The 23311-nt window shown below is 42.4% G+C and overlaps 2 protein-coding genes across 3 annotated transcripts in view; one reads left to right on the plus strand and one right to left on the minus strand.

Annotated features, from left to right (window-relative positions):
• Positions 1–501, minus strand: part of LOC115102081 (serine/threonine-protein kinase WNK2-like) — a 62330-nt gene extending 61829 nt beyond the window's left edge. Inside the window, 1 exon segment of the mRNA XM_065005312.1 lies at positions 237–501. The gene's annotated coding sequence lies outside the window, so the exon portion shown is untranslated.
• Positions 1–23311, plus strand: part of LOC115102084 (ninjurin-1-like) — a 55733-nt gene that overhangs the window by 29948 nt on the left and 2474 nt on the right. Inside the window, exons 1-3 of one of the 2 annotated variants that reach the window (XM_029621650.2) lie at positions 4750–4874; positions 19556–19799; positions 22784–22959. In XM_029621650.2, the coding sequence (XP_029477510.1) occupies positions 4833–4874; positions 19556–19799; positions 22784–22926 (429 nt within the window). In that variant the 5' untranslated portion in view covers positions 4750–4832 and the 3' untranslated portion in view covers positions 22927–22959. Of the gene's footprint in view, positions 1–4749; positions 4875–19555; positions 19800–22783; positions 22960–23311 lie in introns of those variants that run through there. The other variant, XM_065005313.1, reaches the window with a different exon arrangement.

Here is a 23311-nt window from a genome sequence, read left to right on the forward strand (position 1 = left end):
ATGCTAGCTAGCCGGCTGATGATGCTAGCTAGCCGACTGATGCTAGCCCCGAATGAAACAACGTTGAACCCAGTGACAGTATATAGGGAGGTTGAACCACGACGAGACAGCAAAACGAGAACAGTTTATCGGTTTATCCACAATTGCTTATTTTAGTTCCATATAGCTGTTAGGTCCAAGCTGTAAATAATTATAAACGAGAAAACTGTTGCCAATTCGGACGGAATGTCACCAACCTTGCTTCCCGGCCTCGACTCATCCGATGTGGGAAATACGCGTGCCGTTGATCTTTCTGCAGCTTACCTGCGCGAGTGTCTGTCATACGACTTTCAGAGGCGATGAATCTTCAAGAGTTGTAATGCTGATGTCCATAGTGTCCGGGTAAATATCCTCAGTATTTAACTTGAAACGTTAATAGGTCGTCAGTGTTTCCCATCACAAAATAAATCAGCCCGGTAAATGCAACTACAGTCTACTGCTGCGAGGTCCCCTTTTTACAGGTTCCACGCCCATAGTAATGACTAGAGGGCCACCCAATTAAAGCGCACGTTTAGCTTGCGACAACAGAGGAGGCGATACGTGTTGACCCAGCCCATTTGCTTTGTCCACCAGTGAAACGGTATATCCCGCAACAACAACAACAACAAAAATACCAACATTGGCTATGGAAGTTGTTCAAAAACGCTACTTCTTTAGACGTTTTTATTTTATTTAACCCTTATTTTGCCCTTAACCAACACAAAAACATCCTATGGCGTTCTGCATTAGCATCGAACAGCCCCCGTGATATGCAGCTTTTCAGGGAAGCTAGAAACCATTATACACAGGCAGTTAGAAAAGCCAAGGCTAGCTTTTTCAAGCAGAAATTTGCTTCCTACAACACTAACTCAAAAAAGTTCTGGGACACTGTAAAGTCCATGTATAAGAACACCTCCTCCCAGCTGCTCACTGCACTGAAGATAGGAAACACTGTCACCACTGATAAATCCACTATAATTGAACATAGTATTTTTGTAAGTCGCTCTGGATAAGAGCGTCTGCTAAATGACTTAAATGTAATGTAAATGTTCTACGGCTGGCCATGCTTTCCACCTGGCTACCCCTACCCCGGTCAACAGCACTGCACCCCCCACAGCAACTCGACCAAGCCTTCCCCATTTCTCCTTCTCCCAAATCCAGTCAGCTGATGTTCTGAAAGAGCTGCAAAATCTGGACCCCTACAAATCAGCCGGGCTAGACAATCTGGACCCTGTCTTTCTAAAATTATTTGCCGAAATTGTTGCCACCCCTATTACTAGCCTGTTCAACCTCTCTTTCGTGTCGTCTGAGATTCCCAAAGATTGGAAAGCAGCTGCGGTCATCCCCCTCTTCAAAGGGGGGGACACTCTTGACCCAAACTGCTACAGACCTATATCTATCCTACCCTGCCTTTCTAAGGTCTTCGAAAGCCAAGTCAACAACAGATTACCGACCATTTCGAATCTCACCATACCTTCTCTGCTATGCAATTTGGTTTCAGAGCTGGTCATGGGTGCACCTCAGCCACGCACAAGGTCCTAAACGATATCTTAACCGCCATCGATAAGAAACATTGCTGTGTAGCCGTATTCATTGATCTGGCCAAGGCTTTCGACTCTGTCAATCACCACATCCTCATCGGCAGACTCGACAACCTTGGTTTCTCAAATGATTGCCTCACCTGGTTCACCAACTACTTCTCTGATAGTGTTCAGTGTGTCAAATCGGAGGGTCTGCTGTCCGGACCTCTGGCAGTCTCTATGGGGGTGCCACAGGGTTCAATTCTTGGACCGACTCTCTTCTCTGTATACATCAATGATGTTGCTCTTGCCGCTGGTGAGTCTCTGATCCACCTCTACGCAGACGACACCATTCTGTATACTTCTGGCCCTTCTTTGGACACTGTGTTAACAACCCTCCAGGCAAGCTTCAATGCCATACAACTCTCCTTCCGTGGCCTTCAATTGCTCTTAAATACAAGTAAAACTAAATGCATGCTCTTCAACCGATCGCTGCCTGCACCTGCCCGCCTGTCCAACATCACTACTCTGGACAGCTCTGACTTAGAATACGTGGACAACTACAAATACCTAGGTGCCTGGTTAGACTGTAAACTCTCCTTCCAGACCCACATCAAACATCTCCAATCCAAAGTTAAATCTAGAATTGGCTTCCTATTTCGCAGCAAAGCATCCTTCACTCATGCTGCCAAACATACCCTTGTAAAACTGACCATCCTACCAATCCTTGACTTCGGCGATGTCATTTACAAAATAGCCTCCAATACCCTACTCAACAAATTGGATGCAGTCTATCAGAGTGCCATCCGTTTTGTCACCAAAGCCCCATATACTACCCACCCTTGCGACCTGTACACTCTCGTTGGCTGGCCCTCGCTTCATACTCGTCGCCAAACCCACTGGCTCCATGTCATCTACAAGACGACTGCTAGGTTAAAGTCCCCCCTTATCTCAGCTCGCTGGTCACCATAGCATCACCCACCTGTAGCCGGCGCTCCAGCAGGTATATCTCTCTGGTCACCCCCAAAACCAATTCTTTCTTTGGCCGCCTCTCCTACCAGTTCTCTGCTGCCAATGATTGGAATGAACTACAAATATCTCTGAAACTGGAAACACATATCTCCCTCACTAGCTTTAAGCACCAGCTGTCAGAGCAGCTCACAGATTACTGCACCTGTACATAGCCCACCTATAATTTAGCCCAAACAACTACCTCTTTCCCTACTGTATTTATTTTATTTATTTATTTAGCTCCTTTGCACCCCATTATTTTTATTTCTACTTTGCACTTTCTTCCACTGCAAATCTACCATTCCAGTGTTTTACTTGCTATATTGTATTTACTTTGCCACCATGGCCTTTTTTTTGCCTTTACCTCCCTTATCTCACTTCATTTGCTCACATCGTATATAGACTTGTTTCTACTGTATTATTGACTGTATGTTTGTTTTACTCCATGTGTAACTCTGTGTCGTTGTATGTGTCGAACTGCTTTGCTTTATCTTGGCCAGGTCGCAATTGTAAATGAGAACTTGTTCTCAACTTGCCTACCTGGTTAAATAAAGGTTAAATAAATAAATACAATAAAAAAATTACCAGATAAATTGACTGAGAAGACATTCTCATTTACAGCAATGACCTGGGGAATAGTTACAGGGGAAAGGAGGGGGGATGAATGAGACAAGCTAAACTGGGTATGGCCATGATGGGTTGAAGGCCAGATTGGGAATTTAGCCAGGACACCTGGGTTAACACACCTACTCTTACGATAAGTGCCATGGGATCTTTAGTGACCACAGAGAGTCAGGACACAGGTTTAACGTCTCATCTGAAAAACTGATCACATGGCATTCAATTTATTTTGAGCTATATGGGCAGAAGACTATTAATTTTTATTAAAGACAGTTAGTAGCTATCTTCTGGTCTACATCTCTAGCTATGACCATATTGCTGTCCTGCCTGACCTATTGGCTATTGTAAAGAGTACTTTTGGGTGTCAGGGAAGTATGGGAGTAAAAAAATAATATTTTTATTTAGGAATGTAGTGGAGTAAAAGTGTGTGTGTGTGTGTGTGTGTGTGTGTGTGTGTGTGTGTGTGTGTGTGTGTGTGTGTGTGTGTGTGTGTGTGTGTGTGTGTGTGGCAGTGTGTGGCATTGTGTGTGTGTGTGTGTGTGTGTGTGTGTGTGTGTGTGTGTGTGTGTGTGTGTGTGTGTGAGAGAGAGAGAGAGAGAGGTAGAGAGTGAACAGCAAAATGCAAAAAACTGCCTCCCATAGCCTTCCTTGAGTCACCACTTCCCTCTTGAGTCAACTGACTGACAGAACTGTGGATAGGCTGAAAGATTAATGATGAAATCTGATTACCCTAATCCATATAATAAGTGATGTTCTTTTGTAAAACTGTGAGTCCCTCCCAGCATTGAAGCTAAATTAAATGTACACCTTATCATTCCTTGGCTTGGCGTTGGCTCAAGATAACTACAAAGCAAATAGGTTACTGTAGATGCGTCACCACCACACACAAGGGAACCTCAAACTCCAGATTTGTACATTTAAAAAAACAAGAGAGGGTCTTTGCATAATAGACAGTCTTTGCATAATCTACTCTTCTGGACAAATAAGTGACCAGAGGGAGGCATACTTTCCACTGAACCCTACACTAAAAGAAAGACCTGCAAGAGTGCACCCTGTGCATGAATTGCAGTAGGCCCATCTATGATAACAAACATAGCAAAACAAATGAGTGCCTTTCTCATTGTGAAAATCATTAACATAACCTGCAAAAAGACAATCCACTCAACTGTCCTGTGATCCAGGTTACCCTGTAGATATGATTAATTAATAATTTAATAATTAATTTGAGTTCCCTGCTCTAACTAATATTACATACATCTTTGTTTGTATAATTAATTGATATAAAAATTTTTTTAAATGTACTAGCATGATCATAAATATACACCCAGGCCTATGTTTCAATAATAATGTATTTTATTTGTAGACAGCAACCCTGGACTTTGGTCTTCAAATGTGGTATTTTCAATCTATGTAGCTATGCCAGAGCAACTTTTGTTCCCCAGACAAGCTATTATTATGGGGTGTATAATACTAGGATACATACAGCAGGATTTATGCAGTTGATCCAAATCGGGAAATTGATCCATCCCCCATTCCACAGCGCGCGCGACCCAAGAGCTCACTTTCCTTCGCGGAGCAGACAAGTTGGTTCCACATTTTTTAATGTGAAACAAAACTTGCATCTTGTTTTTTTTTTTTTTTACCCCTGACATTGCCATCAATATGGAAATGAACGGCAGCGCCGACAGAGAAAATGGAGGGGAGGTAAGTGATGATCTGTAGTTGCAACCTACTTAGCATCAAAGTAACACGTTATCTCACTTCCAAGAGAGGTAATGGACTGGCAGCAATGTTGCCATTGCCATCCACATTAGCCACTGTCGCCCGTTTAGCTAGGCTAACAAACCTGCCAACTGTAGGCCTAACAATATAACTAACAATATAATAATGTTTGTAGACACAAAATACACTTTTACTGAAGCACACAATATTTCTTATTATAGTTTCCCTAAATTTAATAGCGGCTAGTCAGCTAATCTTGCTCTAAAATTGGTTACCATGGTGCCAGTGTGAGTTTATAGGCTGCTGCGCTTAAAGAGGCAGAGGTTGTGAGATCCCTCACAGACAACTGCATCACCTTTCATTCTTGGGATGTAAGCATCGAAGGCGATGCCATGATATGAAGAAGAAAAACACAACATTGTAGCTTAACTAAATATTTTATCAACACAAAGCAACCTGTTGTAATATCGTGCACCATAATGTTCTCTACATTTCTTTGTGTCTACAAGATCTCCACCAATTAAGCCTTATTTGGAACCATATTGGATGCATTTTAAGAAATGCTTCATTTTTTACAACCTTTTATAACACCATTTTACGATATCCTTTTATAGCACAGAGATCAGATACATAACACCATTAAAATCTAACTAGTAATCAACACATTTTCAGTTTAGAAACGTTTTGGAGGGCACCCCACAATGTAACCTTGGCTATTGTTATAATAAAAAATGATTATAATCCTTGTTAGCAGAGCCCTTTAGTGCTTAGGATAGATTGTGTAGGTGAGGTTAGTCAGTTGAAATTCTGATTTTGTTTTGGGACAGTCTACGGATCAGATCAAGACTTGGCCTTTCCTGAAATGGCTGACATCTTTTGGCCAGGTCTCCGGTGAAAGTCTGCATCCTTTGAGGAGTTGTGCCTCTATGCACCTGAGTGGCCCAGTGAATAATGAATGCCCTTTGTGTTGGATCCCTGACACGGTGTTCCAATAAGAAACAGTTTCCTTTCTTTCATCACACATCCAATTTTAGTGGAAATAATTCTAAAGGGCTTGGTGTACGCATTTTGCTTAATGCATTTATGGTATTGATATGATGGTGCTCAATCAAATACTTTCATTAGCGATTTTGTGTTAACTAGACCCCTGTAAAGTGTTTTTAATGACATTGTGTGTTCCCATTTCCCCAGTTATTGGGAAGTAGTTTAGTGCTACTTATAAAGCAATAACACTTTACAGAGGGAGGAAATGAGCTTCATTGTGTCCCAACAGCCTGCCCCATATAGCTCCTTTAAATTTCAGAGAGAGAGAGAGATAGAGTGTGCGCGTGCGTGCTTGCCAGTATGTCTAGCTACTGTCCTGAGACTGTCACAGTTGAGTCACGGAGGACAGAGTATTGATATCTTTACACTCGATTCAATGTGAAATTGGTGTCATTTACAATATGTCTCCCCACAGTGAGAGTGAATAATGCCTCATGGACTCTGTGTAAATTGCTTTCTGTCCTCTCAGAGGACTTTATTTAATTTGCACTGCCTGAGCTCAAATCCGAGCCTGGAGATCCGCAGAACTACTATGTTTATTTTCTACCTGGTAGTTAATCGACTGATAAATGTTCTTGATTAGGCATAGCCAGTGGCGATTTTATCATGTCGATCTTGGTGGGACAAACAAAAACATTTTTTGGGGGATGCATGCCAACAAAGCCACTAAACAATACATTAACTGCACTATAACGGTGACAAACTGAGCCCACAAACTACATAAAGCTGTCCCAACAGCAGAGCTTTCTTTTCAGCGCCATGGAGTGAATCCTTACCACCGCTACAACTTGCTATCAGCGGAGCCTCGTCTGGCAGCTAAATAGTTCATTCAGCCTCATTTACTAATAAAAAAAAACATAGCTGATATGACTGACTTGTGTAAACAAATGTGGTTTCTACTGACAATTAAGATGTACAAACTATGGCATAAGGGAACAATGAGCGCATAAGAGGCAATCCGTCATTTTGATTAAGACATTAAATGAACGAGTTAAGATGGACGTAGTCAATATAACTGTTTGTAAATCACTTTTGAAATGTACAGCAACAGAATTTAGAACATGGGCCATTCTTACAGTATTCTCCCTGTACACCAAGCCAAAACCATAGGATAAATAAAGGGGGCATATAAGTAGACAATGAAAGCTCTTACAATATTCGATGATGACTTTTGTCTAAAACAGGCTGTAGGCTACATGTGCACCACCAAGTCAGAACAGTAGGCTAAATTATGAAGGGGTTAAGGGACCGAATTATTAGGGTGAGGCACATGGGCTACTAATGAGGTTAAGGGACCAAATTATTAGGGTGAGGCACATGGGCTACTGATGTCAGCCAATATACACTTAGTATTCATTTCTTAGCTACAGTATACATATCTCCCTGACATATTACATTATTTATGCAGCAGCATACAATACATTTTTGGACTCGTACCGTTGTGTCAGCACCGTTGTGCTGTGCTCACTTGAACAGGAAGGTCCTTCTTGTGGACAAATTTTGTCATGTAACTTTGTCATCGAAGTCTGGCATTCTCTGGATTTATGGTGCTTTCAAGACAACTAGGGACTCTGAAAAAAACAAGGTTGAATCATGACGTCAGTGAGCTTCAGGTCGGAGATCTAGAAAGAGGTCCGGGTTCCCAACTTGGAATTCCGAGTTGGATGACTGTTCAAAATGTATGTCCCAGTCGGAGCACATTTTTTTCAGAGTTCCCAGTTGTCTCGAACTCACTGAAGTTAGAGATTTCCCAGTTCTGAGTTTCCAGTTGTTTTGAATGCAGCAGAAGTCATACTTGATTGACAGCATGGCCAATGTATTCAACTTTTTCTAGCCCATGGCGTTGTGTGTGAATGTTTATCCTTTTAAGCTTGGAAAAGAGACCCTTAAACCCAGACTTGGACCACACACCCTCTCCACCAAATAGAAGGCAGGGGAAGCAAAATAGTGATTGCTTTGCATCGCTTGCAGTTAGCCACTGATTCCTTCCAAACCACTCATTGTTGAATTTGCGATTTCCAACTTGTTGCGTAATGTTTATGTCCAATGTCTGATGAGCACCGATACGTTTTATCTATAATTTCTCTTCATATGACAAGGATTTGCCAGTCGATTGTTGATGATGACTGCTTGTCTAGCTTGCTAGCTAAGATTCTGAAGGTATGACGTTGACATGATCAGTCCAATCAAAGCTACAGTAGATACAACGGGCACTGATAATGTAAATCTATGGCAGCACCCAAGGGGGCTTGAACTTCCTAGCTCTCCATGTAGATTTTGAGTGACAGAACACTGAGCCAATCACTGCGCAACTAGAGAAGATTTCTTTTTTTTTTACATTGTTTGCAAACTGATATGTGACACGTATTAATGCCAAAATAACATGCAAAACAGGCATATGAAAAAATGCATAAAAAATCCTAGAATGTGATTTTCTGGATTTTTTTGTCTCGTTTTGTCTGTCATAGTTGAAGTGTACCTATGATGAAAATTACAGGCCTCTCTCATATTTTTAAGTGGGAGAACTTGCACAATTGGTGGCTGACTAAATACTTTTTTGCCCCACTGTATATATATATACAGTGGCTTGCGAAAGTATTCACCCTCCTTGGCATTTTTCCTATTTTGTATCCTTACAACCTGGAATTAAAATGGATTTTTGGGGGATTTGTATCATTTGATTTACACAACATGCCTACCACTTTGAGATGCAACATATTTTTTTATTGTGAAACAAACAAGAAATAAATCTTGAGGGTGCATAACTATTCATCCCCTCAAAGTCAATACTTTATAGAGCCACCTTTTGCAGCAATTACAGCTGCAAGTCTCTTGGGGTATGTCTCTATATGCTTGGCACATCTAGTCACTGGGATTTTTGCCCATTCTTCAAGACAAAACTGCTCCAGCTCCTTCAAGTTGGATGGGTTCTGCTGGTGTACAACAATCTTTAAGTCATACCACAGATTCTCAATTGGATTGAGGTCTGGGCTTTGATTAGGCCATTCCAAGACATTTAAATGTTTCCCTTTAAACCACTCGAGTGTTGCTTTAGCAGTATGCTTAGGGTCATTGTCCTGCTGGAAGGTGAACCTCCGTCCCAGTCTCAAATCTGGAAGACTGAAACAGGTTTCCCCCAAGAATTCCCTTGTATTTAGCACCATCCATCATTCCTTCAATTCTGACCAGTGTCCCAGTCCCTGCCAATGAAAAACATCCCCACAGCATGATGCTGCCACCACCATGCTTCACTGTGGGGATGATGTTCTCTGGGTGATGAGAGGTGTTGGGTTTGTGCCAGACATAGCGTTTTCCTTGGTGGCCAAAAAGCTCAATTTTAGTCTCATCTGACCAGAGTACCTTCTTCCATATGTTTGGGGAGTCTCCAACATGCCTTTTTGGCACACACCAAACGTGTTTGCTTAGTTTTTTTCTTTAAGCAATGGCTTTTTTCTGGCCACTCTTCCGTAAAGCCCAGCTCCGTGGATTGTATGGCTTAAAGTGGTCCTATGGACAGATACTCCAATCTCCACTGTGGAGCTTTGCGGCTCCTTTGGGGTTACCTTTGGTCTCTTTGTTGCCTCTGATTAATGCCCTCCTTGCCTGGTCCATGAGTTTTGGTGGGCGGCCCTCTCTTGACAGGTTTGTTGTGGTGCCATATTCTTTCCATTTTTTAATAATGGATTTAATGGTGCTCCGTGGGATGATCAACGTTTCGGATATTCTTTTATAACCCAACCTTGATCTGTACTTCTCCACAACTTTGTCCCTGATCTGTTTGGAGAGCTCCTTGGTCTTTATGGTGCCGCTTGCTTGGTGGTGCCGCTTACTTGGTGGTGCCTCTTGCTTAGTGGTGTTGCAGACTCTGGGGCCTTTCAGAACAGGTGTATGATAGATCATGTGACCGATCATGTGACACTTAGATTGCACACAGGTGGACATTTTTCATTTCACTTCACCAATTTGGACTATGGTAACCCAACAGTGCTGCGAAGCCTTGAGGGCCGGATTTAATAATGGGAGCTACAGGCTATAGGTTACAGGCTAGGTTGGTTGCATTGTATTGCCATTGTAATGTAGGTAAGCTACAGTATACTGTGCTTTGGAATAGCAGTGTTTGCATATGTTTCCGGTGGGATGTTAAACTAAAAGCCCTTCAGAGAACCATGAAAATAAAATACAGTTGGGTCGATCCCTGGGCTGGACACAGGCCAGTCTCTGAGGTGAGCAGAGGAGACTGATGGGACATGATGGATGGAGAACACAGAAGTGCTGATGCGGAGAGATAGAGAGGCAAAGAGTGACACACATCCTGTAGCAGCATCCTCTTCATTTAAAACCCAACCACGCATCCTGCAAGTCAAGCAAGAACAGAATAAAATACATTCTGATGAAAAATGCAACTTGGTCTGCATAAATGCTACACTCTGTTATCTTATATTCTTATAAGGCTGGAATTTTCAGGATGTCGCCTAGTCTGGTTGCCATTCTTTTTCCTGCCAATGCAGTTGGCTAAAGAGACAGAATTGTAACCATAGTGTACAGTAGGTATCCCAGAGTGTCCCTTTTGTATCGCCTAGAGCCCAACCTGCCCCTCAGTCAACTAGGGAATAGCAGACTAGCACCACAACTGTCTGGCAGTTTAGAAAAAACCCATTCACAGATGAAAACAGCGAGAGTAGGCATAGCTGTTCATTGATGCTGGCCTGGGGTTAAATGAGTTCACTTCTCACACAGTGGATTCTTTTAGTCAGAGTCAGCCCAAAGTGAGGAAGGATGAGCTTAAAGTCTGTGAAAGTCTATGTGCTTGTATGGGTACTCAGATGAAGGAAAATGCATGTTTTTTGACTAATTATACATTTTCACAACAATAGTGTAGTATTCACAACTGTGACTTGTCTTCATCAGGCTTCCCTAAGGTGAGCTGAATTACCATGCCTTCAGGTAGAGACTGACAACGTTGGTGCGGTAACCCCTGAGAACATTGTGCGAAAGCTTGATCTACAGTGAAGACAATGCACGTTTTTAGATGAGACGATTAATCTATTTTCACAAAAATAGTGTCATTCACAACTGTAATTGTTCTTCTTCATCTGGCTTCACTAAGCTGAGAACATCGTGTAGAAAATGTTTTGAAGTCTGTGAAAGCTTGTGCTTACTTGAACTGAATAGAAGCACTTTCAATGGGAGTTTGAGGTTGTGGGGAGGGGGGTCCTACCAGAGTGCTGCAAGCCAGGCACTGCTGCCAGTATTTACTAGGACCAGATGGATTCTGCGGGGCTTTTTCAATGCCCCTGTAAATGTAAAGAAAAGACAGATAACCTACAGACTCAATCAAACAAAAGTGAGACATGTAGCCTACTAGGCTATACTAACAGGTGTGGCATGTCAATGATAGCCAGAAGAGTTGGCTAAAGTATAGGCTACAGATCTGGGACCAGGCTACCTCAGCACATAGGCTAGCTGTCTTCCAGGTAGATCAGGTAACTGTGCTGTAACGGACTAGAGCATAGGAAACAGTTATGACAGTTATCACTAGGGACTGCTTGGGCTGCAGTCAGTGACACATTTAATTCACACCTACTGTAGTGGGTTGGGCAGGCGGTGTTGAGAGGTATGCAGACAGAGAGTGACAACATATGATTTCCTTTGAGCGTTATTACTCAACTACGTGGGCAGCTATCTCCAGCTATTCTAAATGACTGCTGCAGCGACCTTCTACACTCTCTCAGTATCTCTCCCTCTCTCTCTCTCCCTCGCTCTCCCGCTCTCTCACTCCCTCGCTTTCGCTCTCTCTCTACCCCTCTCTTAATTCAATTCAATTCAAGGGCTTTATTGGCATGGGAAACATGTGTTAACATTGCCAAAGCAAGTGAGGTAGATAATATATAAAGTGAATATATAAAGTGAAATAAACAATAAAAATTAACAGTAAACATTACACATACAGAAGTTTCAAAACAATAAAGACATTACAAATGTCATATTATATATATATATACAGTGTTTTAACAATGTACAAATGGTTAAAGGACACAAGATAAAATAAATAAGCATAAATATGGGTTGTATTTACAATGGTGTTTGTTCTTCACTGGTTGCCCTTTTCTCGTGGCATCAGGTCACAAATCTTGCTGCTGTGATGGCACACTGTGGAATTTCACCCAGTAGATATGGGAGTTTATCAAAATTGGATTTGTTTTCAAATTCTTTGTGGATCTGTGTAATCTGAGGGAAATATGTCTCTCTAATATGGTCATACATTGGGCAGGAGGTTAGGAAGTGCAGCTCAGTTTCCACCTCATTTTGTGGGCAGTGAGCACATAGCCTGTCTTCTCTTGAGAGCCATGTCTGCCTATGGCGGCCTTTCTCAATAGCAAGGCTATGCTCACTGAGTCTGTACATAGTCAAAGCTTTCTTTAATTTTAGGTCAGTCACAGTGGTCAGGTATTCTGCCACTGTGTACTCTCTGTTTAAGGCCAAATAGCATTCTAGTTTGCTCTGTTTTTTTGTTAATCCTTTCCTATGTGTCAAGTAATTATCTTTTTGTTTTCTCATGATTTGGTTGGGTCTAATTGTGCTGCTGTCCTGGGGCTCTGTAGGGTGTGTTTGTGTTTGTGAACAGAGCCCTCTCTCTCGGGCTAAGACAGCTGTGTATTTAGGCCTAGGCAATAAACACACAGTTGAGTCTGGTCAAAGGCAGGATGTGGTGATTGTTCTCTAAGGTCTAATGACTGAAGAATTATGCTTGATATTGTCACATCCTGTCACTGAAAGATCTGGGCTTTGAGACCAACATGTTACAGGGACATGTTTTGTTCAGAGGTGGAGGGAGCACTTGGTTTTGTGGATGAGTGGAGAGGGGATGACAATTAACTGTACATTAACTGTACATTTATGGTTTTCCTTTAATTGATTATGCTGCCAAACATACCCTCGTAAAGCTGACTATCCTACCGATCCTTGACTTCGACGATGTCATTTACAAAATAGCCTCCAACACTCTACTCAGCAAATTGGATGCAGTCTATCACATTGCCATCCGTTATGTCACCAAAGCCCCATATACTACCCACCACTGCGACCTGTATACTCTCGTTAGCTGGTCCTCGCTACATATTCATCGCCAAACCCACTGGCTCCAGGTAATCTATAAGTCTTTTCTAGGTAAAGCTCCACCTTATCTCAGCTTACTGGTCACAATAGCAACACCCACCCGTAGCAAACACTCCAGCAGGTATTTTTCACTGGTCATCTCCAAAGCCAACACCTACTTTGGCCACCTTTCCTTCCAGTTCTCTGCTGTCAATGACTGGAACAAATTGCAAAAATCACTGAAGTTGGAGACTTATATCTCCCTCACTAACTTTAAGCATCAGCTGTCAGAGCAGCTTACCGATCGCTGCAGCTGTACATAGCCCATCTGTAAATAGCCCATCCAACCAAGTACCTACCTCATCCCCATATTTGTTTTTGTTTTTCTGCTCTTTTGCATACCAGTATTTTTACTTGCATATCCTCATCTGCACATCTACAGTGGGGCAAAAAAGTATTTAGTCAGCCACCAATTGTGCAAGTTCTCCCACTTTAAAAAGATGAGAGAAGCCTGTAATTTTCATCATAGGTACACTTCAACTATGACAGACAAAATGAGAAAAAAAAATCCAGAAAATCACACTGTAGGAATTTTAATGAATTTATTTGCAAACTATGGTGGAAAATAAGTATTTGGTCAATAACAAAAGTTTATCTCAATACTTTGTTATATACCCTTTGTTGTCAATGACAGAGGTCAAACGTTTTCTGTAAGTCTTCACAAGGTTTTCACACACTGTTGCTGGTATTTTGGCCCATTCCTCCATGCAGATCTCCTCTAGAGCAGTGATGTTTTGGGGCTGTTGCTGGGCAACATGGACTTTCAACTCCCTCCAAAGATTTTCTATGGGGTTGAGATCTGGAGACTGGCTAGGCCACTCCAGGACCTTGAAATGCTTCTTACGAAGCCACTCCTTCGTTGCCCGGGTGGTGTGTTTGGGATCATTGTCATGCTGAAAGACCCAGCCACGTTTCATCTTCAATGCCCTTGCTGATGGAAGGAGGTTTTCACTCAAAATCTCACGATACATGGCCCCATTCATTCGTTCCTTTACATGGATCAGTCGTCCTGGTCCCTTTGCAGAAAAACAGCCCCAACGCATGATGTTTCCACCCCCATGCTTCACAGTAGGTATGGTGTTCTTTGGATGCAACTCAGCATTCTTTGTCCTCCAAACACGACAAGTTGAGTTTTTACCAAAAAGTTATATTTTGGTTTCATCTGACAATATGACATTCTCCCAATCTTCTTCTGGATCATCCAAATGCTCTCTAGCAAACTTCAGACGGGCCTGGACATGTACTGGCTTAAGCAGGGGGACACGTCTGGCACTGCAGGATTTGAGTCCCTGGCGGCGTAGTGTGTTACTGATGGTAGGCTTTGTTACTTTGGTCCCAGCTCTCTGCAGGTCATTCACTAGGTCCCCCCGTGTGGTTCTGGGATTTTTGCTCACCATTCTTGTGATCATTTTGACCCCACGGGGTGAGATCTTGCGTGGAGCCCCAGATCGTGGGAGATTATCAGTGGTCTTGTATGTCTTCCATTTCCTAATAATTGCTCCCAAGGTTGATTTCTTCAAACCAAGCTGCTTACCTATTGCAGACTCAGTCTTCCCAGCCTGGTGCAGGTCTACAATTTTGTTTCTGGTGTCCTTTGACAGCTCTTTGGTCTTGGCCATAGTGGAGTTTGGAGTGTGACTGTTTGAGGTTGTGGACAGGTGTCTTTTATACTGATAACAAGTTCAAACAGGTGCCATTAATACAGTTAACGGGTGGAGGACAGAGGAGCCTCTTAAAGAATAAGTTACAGGTCTGTGAGAGCCAGAAATCTTGCTTGTTTGTAGGTGACCAAATACTTATTTTCCACCATAATTTGCAAATAAATTCATAAAAAATCCTACAATGGGATTTTCTGGATTTTTTTTCTAATTTTGCCTGTCATAGTTGAAGTGTACCTATGATGAAAATTACAGGCCTCTCTCATCTTTTTAAGTGGGAGAACTTGCACAATTGGTGGCTGACTAAATACTTTTTTGCCCCACTGTATCACTCCAGTGTTAATTGCTCAATTGTAATTACTTCACCACTATGGCCTATTTATTGCCTTACCTCCTTTCTTCATTTCCACACACTGTATACAGATTTTTCTATTGTGTTATTGACTATACGTTTGTTTATCCCATATATACTCTGTGTTGTTGTTTTTGTCACACTGCTTTGCTTTATCTTGGCCAGGTCGCAGTTGTAAATGAGAATTTGTTCTCTACTGGCCTATCTGGTTAAATAAAGGTGAAATAAAATAAATTATATAATGGATGCTGCACTGAATCTCTGTGCACTTCTTACATTTACAATAAAGGCTTTTTAAAATATATATACATTTCCCTTTGTTTTCTCTCTGTCTTTCCCTTACACAGGGATTGTTGAGCTGAATAATTCATAGTAACAAAATAGTGGACCGTCCGTTTTTTGGTCAGGCAGAATAACAATGGACCTGCAGAGTGATTGACTAACACTGCCTCTCCAGTAGAGAACGTCGGCGCAATCATATGCTAATACATGCTTTGTTCGTTTATACTTTTCAATCGAGAGTTCTATTCAAATACAGAACTGCGTCAGTCAGTCGGTTGCTTTCTGTACTTTTAATAAAAAGTGAAGTATGTGTGTGCACGTGTGTGTGTGTGTGTGTGTGTGTGTGTGTGTGTGGGGTGTGCACTTTTTTTGGACCTATGCCATTGCTTATGCTCAATCATGCCAAATTACCACTATCATTCTGTTGTGTCAGCCAGCCTCAGCCAGCAATGAAGAAATTGAATGAGGCAGGTTTCCCAGACTGCAGTGTCAGTCAGTCCTATGGATAGCTACACCTTCAGAACCTGTGGTCTCACATAAGACCTATTGATTAAGGCATAAGGGCTGTCCTTGAATTCCTTCAGTGGGTTCAGTGTGTGAGAAGAGAGCAGGTGACCCTGGCAGGTCGTGACAGTGTTCAGCACAGAGATCACTGTGTTTCGCTCAAGTATTTGGTATTCATTAGAATCCACATTTAAAATGCCACACATAGCCTACATACACACAATATTCAGGTCTAATACATTTTTAATTTAACTAGGCAAGTCAGTTAAGAACAATGACGCCCTACCCCAGCCAAACCCTAACCCGGATGACGTTGGGCCAATTGTGCACCGCCTTATGGGACTCCCAATCACAGCCGGTTGTGATACAGCCTGGAATCGAACCAGGGTATGTAGAGACACCTCTTGCACTGAGATGCAGTGTCTTAGACCACTGCGCCACTCGGGAGCCCACTGTACATAGTACAGTGCAAATTACAATGCAAGATATAGAATATGGCTGTGTCTCTTCACAGTCCCCTTTGTGCAGTAAGGTGTTATTTTATCTGTTTGCGTGTCTTGTGTTGTACCGATGAGTATCTGTCACTTATCACAAGGACACAAGTGTGACGTCAGTTCTTTAGGAACACAGAGGGCATGTTTTTAAGAGTTGTTTAGTTTGTGTGACCTTGCAATTCTTAATGCACTAACTCTATAAAGGCTCACAGTCTGGGTTGTAAGGGTTTTATCTTGGTTTAATATGTCTATTCAGGATTGATTCAATAGTACATCCTGATGGGAAGGATCCTGATCCAGATATTTTGTGAACATGGCACAGATGTGCAGCACAGTAGGAGCCATGCCATAAATATAGCTCAGGCCACACCCCAAAAAGCACAGGGGTACTTTAGATATTTAAATGCATCTAGCCGGGTACAGTTTCCTCACATAATTGTAAAGCTCATCATATAGCCTAACATTTAAACATTTAAGGGATATTGGGTGGCTAATCAACACACCAGCTACTGCAGAGAACACACCCATCTCTCTCTCTCGGGTTACTGCACCAACGTTGCCAGTTTCTTCCTGAAGGCATGGTAATTCAGCTCAGCTCTGTGGTAAATTAGAGGGTTCTGTTCTCCCCTTCCTAAAACAGAACCTCTGACTGTCTCTCTCTGCTGTAACGCCTACCGCCCCTCTCATCCACTGTCTCTATTCCTGGAACAGAGGGAAGGAAGGAAGATTGTCTGTACACAGCACTGTGACACAGCACTGACAATTTAACAGCCAGTCCTCCACAGCTGTTGGAGAGAGAGGGGATACATGCATCAAATGGTTCAATGTCATTGAATGGTTGTTAATGCATTGGAGATGGTTTAGCATGACTTCAAGTTCACTTTCTTCAGGAGGCCTAGTTGTTCAGTCATTGCAAAACATTTAGTCAGCAGCACTTTAAAGATGGAATCTGCATTAGGGGAACAGCGCCATTGTCCGCCCCAGCAGCTTTCATCTAGTTTTTGTTCTGTGGACTTATCAGAGGTGTGGTGCATCGAGCAGTGTGATAAAAAAACAAATGCAGTGTCTATTCTGCTGTTCTACCTCCAGGCAATGATGGCCAAGGGGGAAAAAACGGTGTTCGTTGTTTGCAGTAACTGCTTTGTTGTTGTAGCATCCCAAACGGATGTGGCAGTTTCACCATGAAGGATTCCAGCTTTAAGATCAGGGGCCTCATTTAACAACCGTGCGTAAATGTTATACTAAATTCTGGCGTACATGGACGTACATTCTATGATTTGCGTGCGCAACAAATTATTGGGATTTATCAAACTGTCGCATGCATCATATACTGTATGAATGTTTTCAATGAATAATCCGACCATTATATATTTGTGGGCTCGTGAACGAGCGCTACAACCCCGCCTGGAAAACGCCCTCCATTCACTATTTTAAGGTAACATAACGCCCTCATTTGCTGTATGATTTGGAGGTGTTGGAACTTGACAATGATAATTTAAAAAATATATATCGCAATGGCAAATGTCATCAGATTTCTGTAGAGGCGTGGGCAGAATGTTTTAATCTTTTGCAGGACTTTTTAAAAAAAATGCCACGTGTAGTGCCAATCACTGTCTGCGCATTCTGCAAGATTGATTGACCTTTCGAACAATTTCTAAGTAAATGCTACTACAGCCACCACGTCTATACAAAATACGAATTCCTGTTCAATATTTAGTGTATCAATAGATTGTATTTCTATCTCCTGCCTTGGTATATAGGCTCTGAGATTAAATAGGCTATTATGTTCCGCACCTATCGCACAGCAATACTGTAGCCTACAGTCTGTTTACTGTCGCGCATAGGTGGCTATTGAATGAGTGATGGATAAATGGTAGCCTAATATTTGATGTGTAGCGGGAATAAACAAGTCATGTCAGAAAAAGAGAGACATGCCTTGCAATATGACTATGATTTAGGTCGTGAAGACCTAAACAAATAATATATTATTCGATGTGCTGGTATGCGATCTCCTTACCAACTGCAAATGCATATGTTTTATCACTAGGCAAACGAGTTAATGTTTTTATTTGCCTACCATTATTATAATTCCTGTGCATCAAACATCTTCATGTACACCTAATGAACAATATTTGCTTGCAATGCAGTTGATCAACTTGTGTGCACACATGGTTTGAGATTTGCGTGGAGAAGCGAACACTTTCCTGTCAAGTTCAAAATGGATAAATACCAACCTTTGTGGGAAAACTGATGCACGTATATTTTGTGCGCACGCACTTTGATAACTGAGCCCCCTGAACAGAATTCGGTGGGAGCTGAATGGGACGTAGTCATCAGAGCAGTCCTGAACTCCCCATATGACCTGCTATCTAACATCATCAGCCATAGAGGAATCAATACCTGGAGGAACTGATTCATTTAATCATTCATCCTTCATTCATCTGAAACATATAATATGGCTTTAATGTATTCATTATTCATTTTATGACAAATACAAAAATATGATGCATTCGCATTCAGTAGGCTACTTAAATTATCAGGTTGACAAAGTTAATGTACAGTTCCCACACAGGGCAGGAACAAAGCAGTATCCCTTCACGACCAGAGATCCCTGTCCTGATGTGTCCTCGACCTGCACCTGGTGTTGTTCCTCTGTCCCGGAAAGTCCTCACTAACCCCACAGCCACAGTATTGGGCCACTAGAGTGTTTGTAAACATAGACAGGTTTGCAATGTAAACATACAGATAGCATTCAGTGTAACTAGGTGAATGGGTGTAGGTGCATAGTGTGTTTGTCGGGGGTGGGGGGATACCCGCAGAGATGAGCTCATAGTCTGGAACTTAGCCAAGGTGTGTGTGTGTTCGCCTGCACTTAATGGGAGTGTTTGTTTACTAACATGGATGTTTTTTTCATAATGCCTTTACTGTTATAATATGATAGATATGATAGTGGTGCATATGTTAACAGCATTAACACATCATAGATGATCACTGACTGTGTTTTGTCTCATTGTGAGATGAATCTTGCTAAGCTAAACTTCCACCTAAAAAGCAAGTCTAAATCATAAATTGATGTCAATGGGAGGTTTATGTGAAAATGTGCGTTATGTGCATGTTCTTCAACAATATAACCAGGTATCTGATTGTATTGTTGACATGTGTTTGTGTCTCCAGGTTCCCCATACAGGTGTCTGGCACGGTGGCAGCCCCTCTGCTCTCCTGAACATGAACCACTATGCCAATAAGAAGAGTGCAGCAGAGAGCATGCTGGACGTAGCCCTGCTCATGGCCAACGCTTCCCAGCTGAAGGCTGTCCTGGAGCAGGGGCCAGACTTCTCCTTGTACATTCCCCTCATCACTCTCATCAGCATCTCCCTCAGCCTGCAGGTCACTGTGGGGGTCCTCCTCATCTTCATCGGTGAGGATAACAACATTGTATCTCTGGAGGACATTTTTACAAGAAGCGTATTGAATGCAACACTTTTGCGTTTGCATCAAATAGGCCTACATTAGACAGTTGCATTCTAAACCTGCGTAATGATTGCTGTATTATGGACTCTTTTGATACTAGCCCCGCTCATGCACGCTATCTAAATGGAGCCGCTTGTGTCTCTCAATCTTCATGAGCCTTTTGTGTCTCATCTTCATCAGTGAACATGTGTTTTATAACTTCCTCCTCCCTCAACACTTTGTGTTGACCTTAACTGAGGTCGACCTCATACCTATCAAGTCCAATGTTTCCTAACATACAACCAATTACCTACTGCAGCGTTGCTGAGGTGCTGTAGCCATGGCAACTAGGCATGTGTGTGTGTGCGCGTGTGGACGTGTTTAACCATTCTTGTGTGAACCAGAAGTCCCACAAGAATAGTAAACAAACAAAAATTTGACCAACTGGGAACATTTTGTTGGTTCCCACAAGGTCAAATGCTATGCTGTTGAAGATTGAATTCTTCAGGTATGACCGTACAGGCTGACAGTGACTTTGATCTTCAACACTGGGCAGAGACTGCTCTTCATCATGTCTACATTACAGAGACTGCTCTTCATCATGTCTACATCACATAGAATGCTCTTCATCATGTCTACATCATAGAGACTACTCTTCATCATGTCTACATTAGAGACTGCTCTTCGTCAATGTCTACATCATAGAGACTACTCTTCATCATGTCTACATCACAGAGACTGCTCTTCATCAATGTCTACATCATAGAGACTACTCTTCATCATGTCTACATCACAGAGACTGCTCTTCATCATGTCTACATCACTGCCCTCACATTTGCTCCCATGATTTCTGCACCATGTCATTCTGGTTTAAATTGTATTTTCTTGTGAAACCAGATAGTTAATGAATGGTGCAGGTCACATCACTGTAATTCATCTCTTACAGTCCCCAGTAGGAAAACACTTAGTATGTCCAGCCCATATGTTTTTAACCACTCTCTCTCTGAACTAACACTCATTCACTAAGTCACAAGGCTTTACTTTTCCACTAGTGAAATCCATTTGAAGGGATCATGCACTGAACCTGCATGTCAGAGCCATCACACTCTCCCTGTTTCTCCCTCTTCTCCCTATTGACCGTTGCTCAACCCATACCTCCACTCCCCCTTCCTCCCATTCTCTCTTGTTCCTCCCCAACCCCCCCCTCTCCCTTCTCCACCTTCCATATCTCCTCTACTATTCCCTACTATTCCCCCCCCCTTGTCTTTGACCATTCAAACTGACTGTTCAAACAACTAACACACAGCTCAGACACCCATACCCCACCAAACATGCCACCAGGGGTCTCTTCACAGTCCCTAAGTCCAGAACAGACTCTGGGAAGCACAACGTACTGCATAGTGCCATGACTACATGGAACTCTGTTTCACATCAAGTAACTCAAGCAAGCAGTAAAATCGGATTTAAAAAACTGATAAAACAACACCTCACGTCACAACACGGACTGTGAAGAGACACACGCATTCTCACACACACTCTAACACATGCACTCTACACACACACTCTAACACATGCACTCTACACACACACACACACTCTAACACATGCACTCTACACACACACACACACACACACACACTCTAACACATGCACTCTACACACACACACACATTGTGGTGTTGTATTATTGTACATTTGTTATAATAGATAAATAATGTAGTCATGTCTTGTATGATGTTTAGTTTTATTTATGATGTAGGCTGTTGTTTTGTTGTGATGCAACTGTTTTATTCTTGTTTGGACCCCAGGAAGAGTAGCTGCTGCCTTGGCTAATGGGAGTTCTATTAAATACTCAATTGGTGGTGTGTGCTGTGAATGCCTTACATACCATCCCCCCTGGCCTGGGCCAGACACACACAGCCAGAGACACAGGCAGGGTTTCTCACAACGTTTAACATCTTCTAATCTGCCCCCCACACACACATGCACGTGCACACCACAGGAGGTTGGTGGCACCTTAATTGGGGAGGATGGGCTCGTGGTAATGGTTGGATCGGAATAGGTGGAATGGTATCAAATACATGGTTTCTAGTAGGTTGATACCATTCCATTAGCTCCGTTCCAGACATTACTATGAGCCGTCCTCCCCTCAGCAGCCTCCTGTGGTACACAAGCACATAACATTATCAGAACATCTACATCCACTACACACATATTCATAGATACCATTAACCATGCCCCTCTGTAAAAGAATAGACGTAGCTCTTTCCAGCAGTCAAATGATCAAATCGCCCTCTAGTGGTCTCCTGGGTAGAATGTTATTAATATTTTTGATCATTTCATAATTAATAAACATTTTTAAAAAACCATTTAAACAATGAAAATCTGGTGTTCTATGTCAAACGCTTTTGTTATATTTCAGTCTTCTGTGATGTATATAAAGCTTAATATTGGGATGCAAACTCAAAATTGAATACATTTCAACTCTATATCTGACATGGTACAGTCCATAACCATGTGTGTGAGGTGTACAGTATGTGTTTGTTTCAAAGTAGTTTTGTTTAAGACTACCAAGAAACACTCTGTGTGACCCTGATTTTAGCCCACTGCATTGTTAAGCTATTCTTTTTGTTCTTTATACTCACTGTGTCCTGGTCACACATATGTTTCCTCTGAGCTGAGCAGCAGAGAGTTGAGGAGTACATGAGGACCAGGCCTGAGAGACACTTATACAGAGCACCGAGTACAAAGCAGTATGTCACTATGGATTGGCTCCAGTCCCGGGCTAGCCGCTGTCACTCAATCAGGATTATACTTTTTATGTGTGTGTAGAGTTATCTGTGTGTATGTGTGAGAGAGGGAGTCTATGTTTGCATACGTGTGTGTTTGCGAGTGCATGCTGTGAGTGTTTGTAAAGCTCATCTGTACCAATTTCCCCTGTTCTCTCCACAGTGCGGTGGAACCTGAATGACCAGAGTAAACACTTCAGGCTGAATGTAATGGAGAACCTGGCCACAGGCCTCGTCTTCGTCATCGTAGTAGTCAACGTCTTCATCACTGCCTTTGGAGTACAGAAACCCAATCAGAAAGCCTGACCAGGACACAGAAATGCATCACCACCCCCTTAGGTACACACACACACACACACTCTCTTCTCCCCTCTCTCAAACTCAAACAGGAATTGTTTGCACTTTCCCCCAATAGTTTGTCCATGACTCAGCAGCTGTCCTGTTCTCCGTATCTCCTGACCTTCCTAAACGCCCATGCTCCCCCAACCTGACCCATAAATACGCACTGTTCCAGGACTCGACAGAAACTTCCACTAGAAAACACCCCCCAACAAAACTCAACTACTGTCTTTTTACCAGTCCAGAACCCTTTTGTCCCGATGAGAGAGAGGTTTGCTTTCATAAACAACACTGTGTGTTTGTGTAGGAGACCAACAGGAAAACAGAGACAACAGCCAGGGATCATGTGACC

Source organism: Oncorhynchus nerka, linkage group LG20, assembly GCF_034236695.1.
Source record: "Oncorhynchus nerka isolate Pitt River linkage group LG20, Oner_Uvic_2.0, whole genome shotgun sequence".
NCBI lineage: Eukaryota > Metazoa > Chordata > Actinopteri > Salmoniformes > Salmonidae > Oncorhynchus > Oncorhynchus nerka.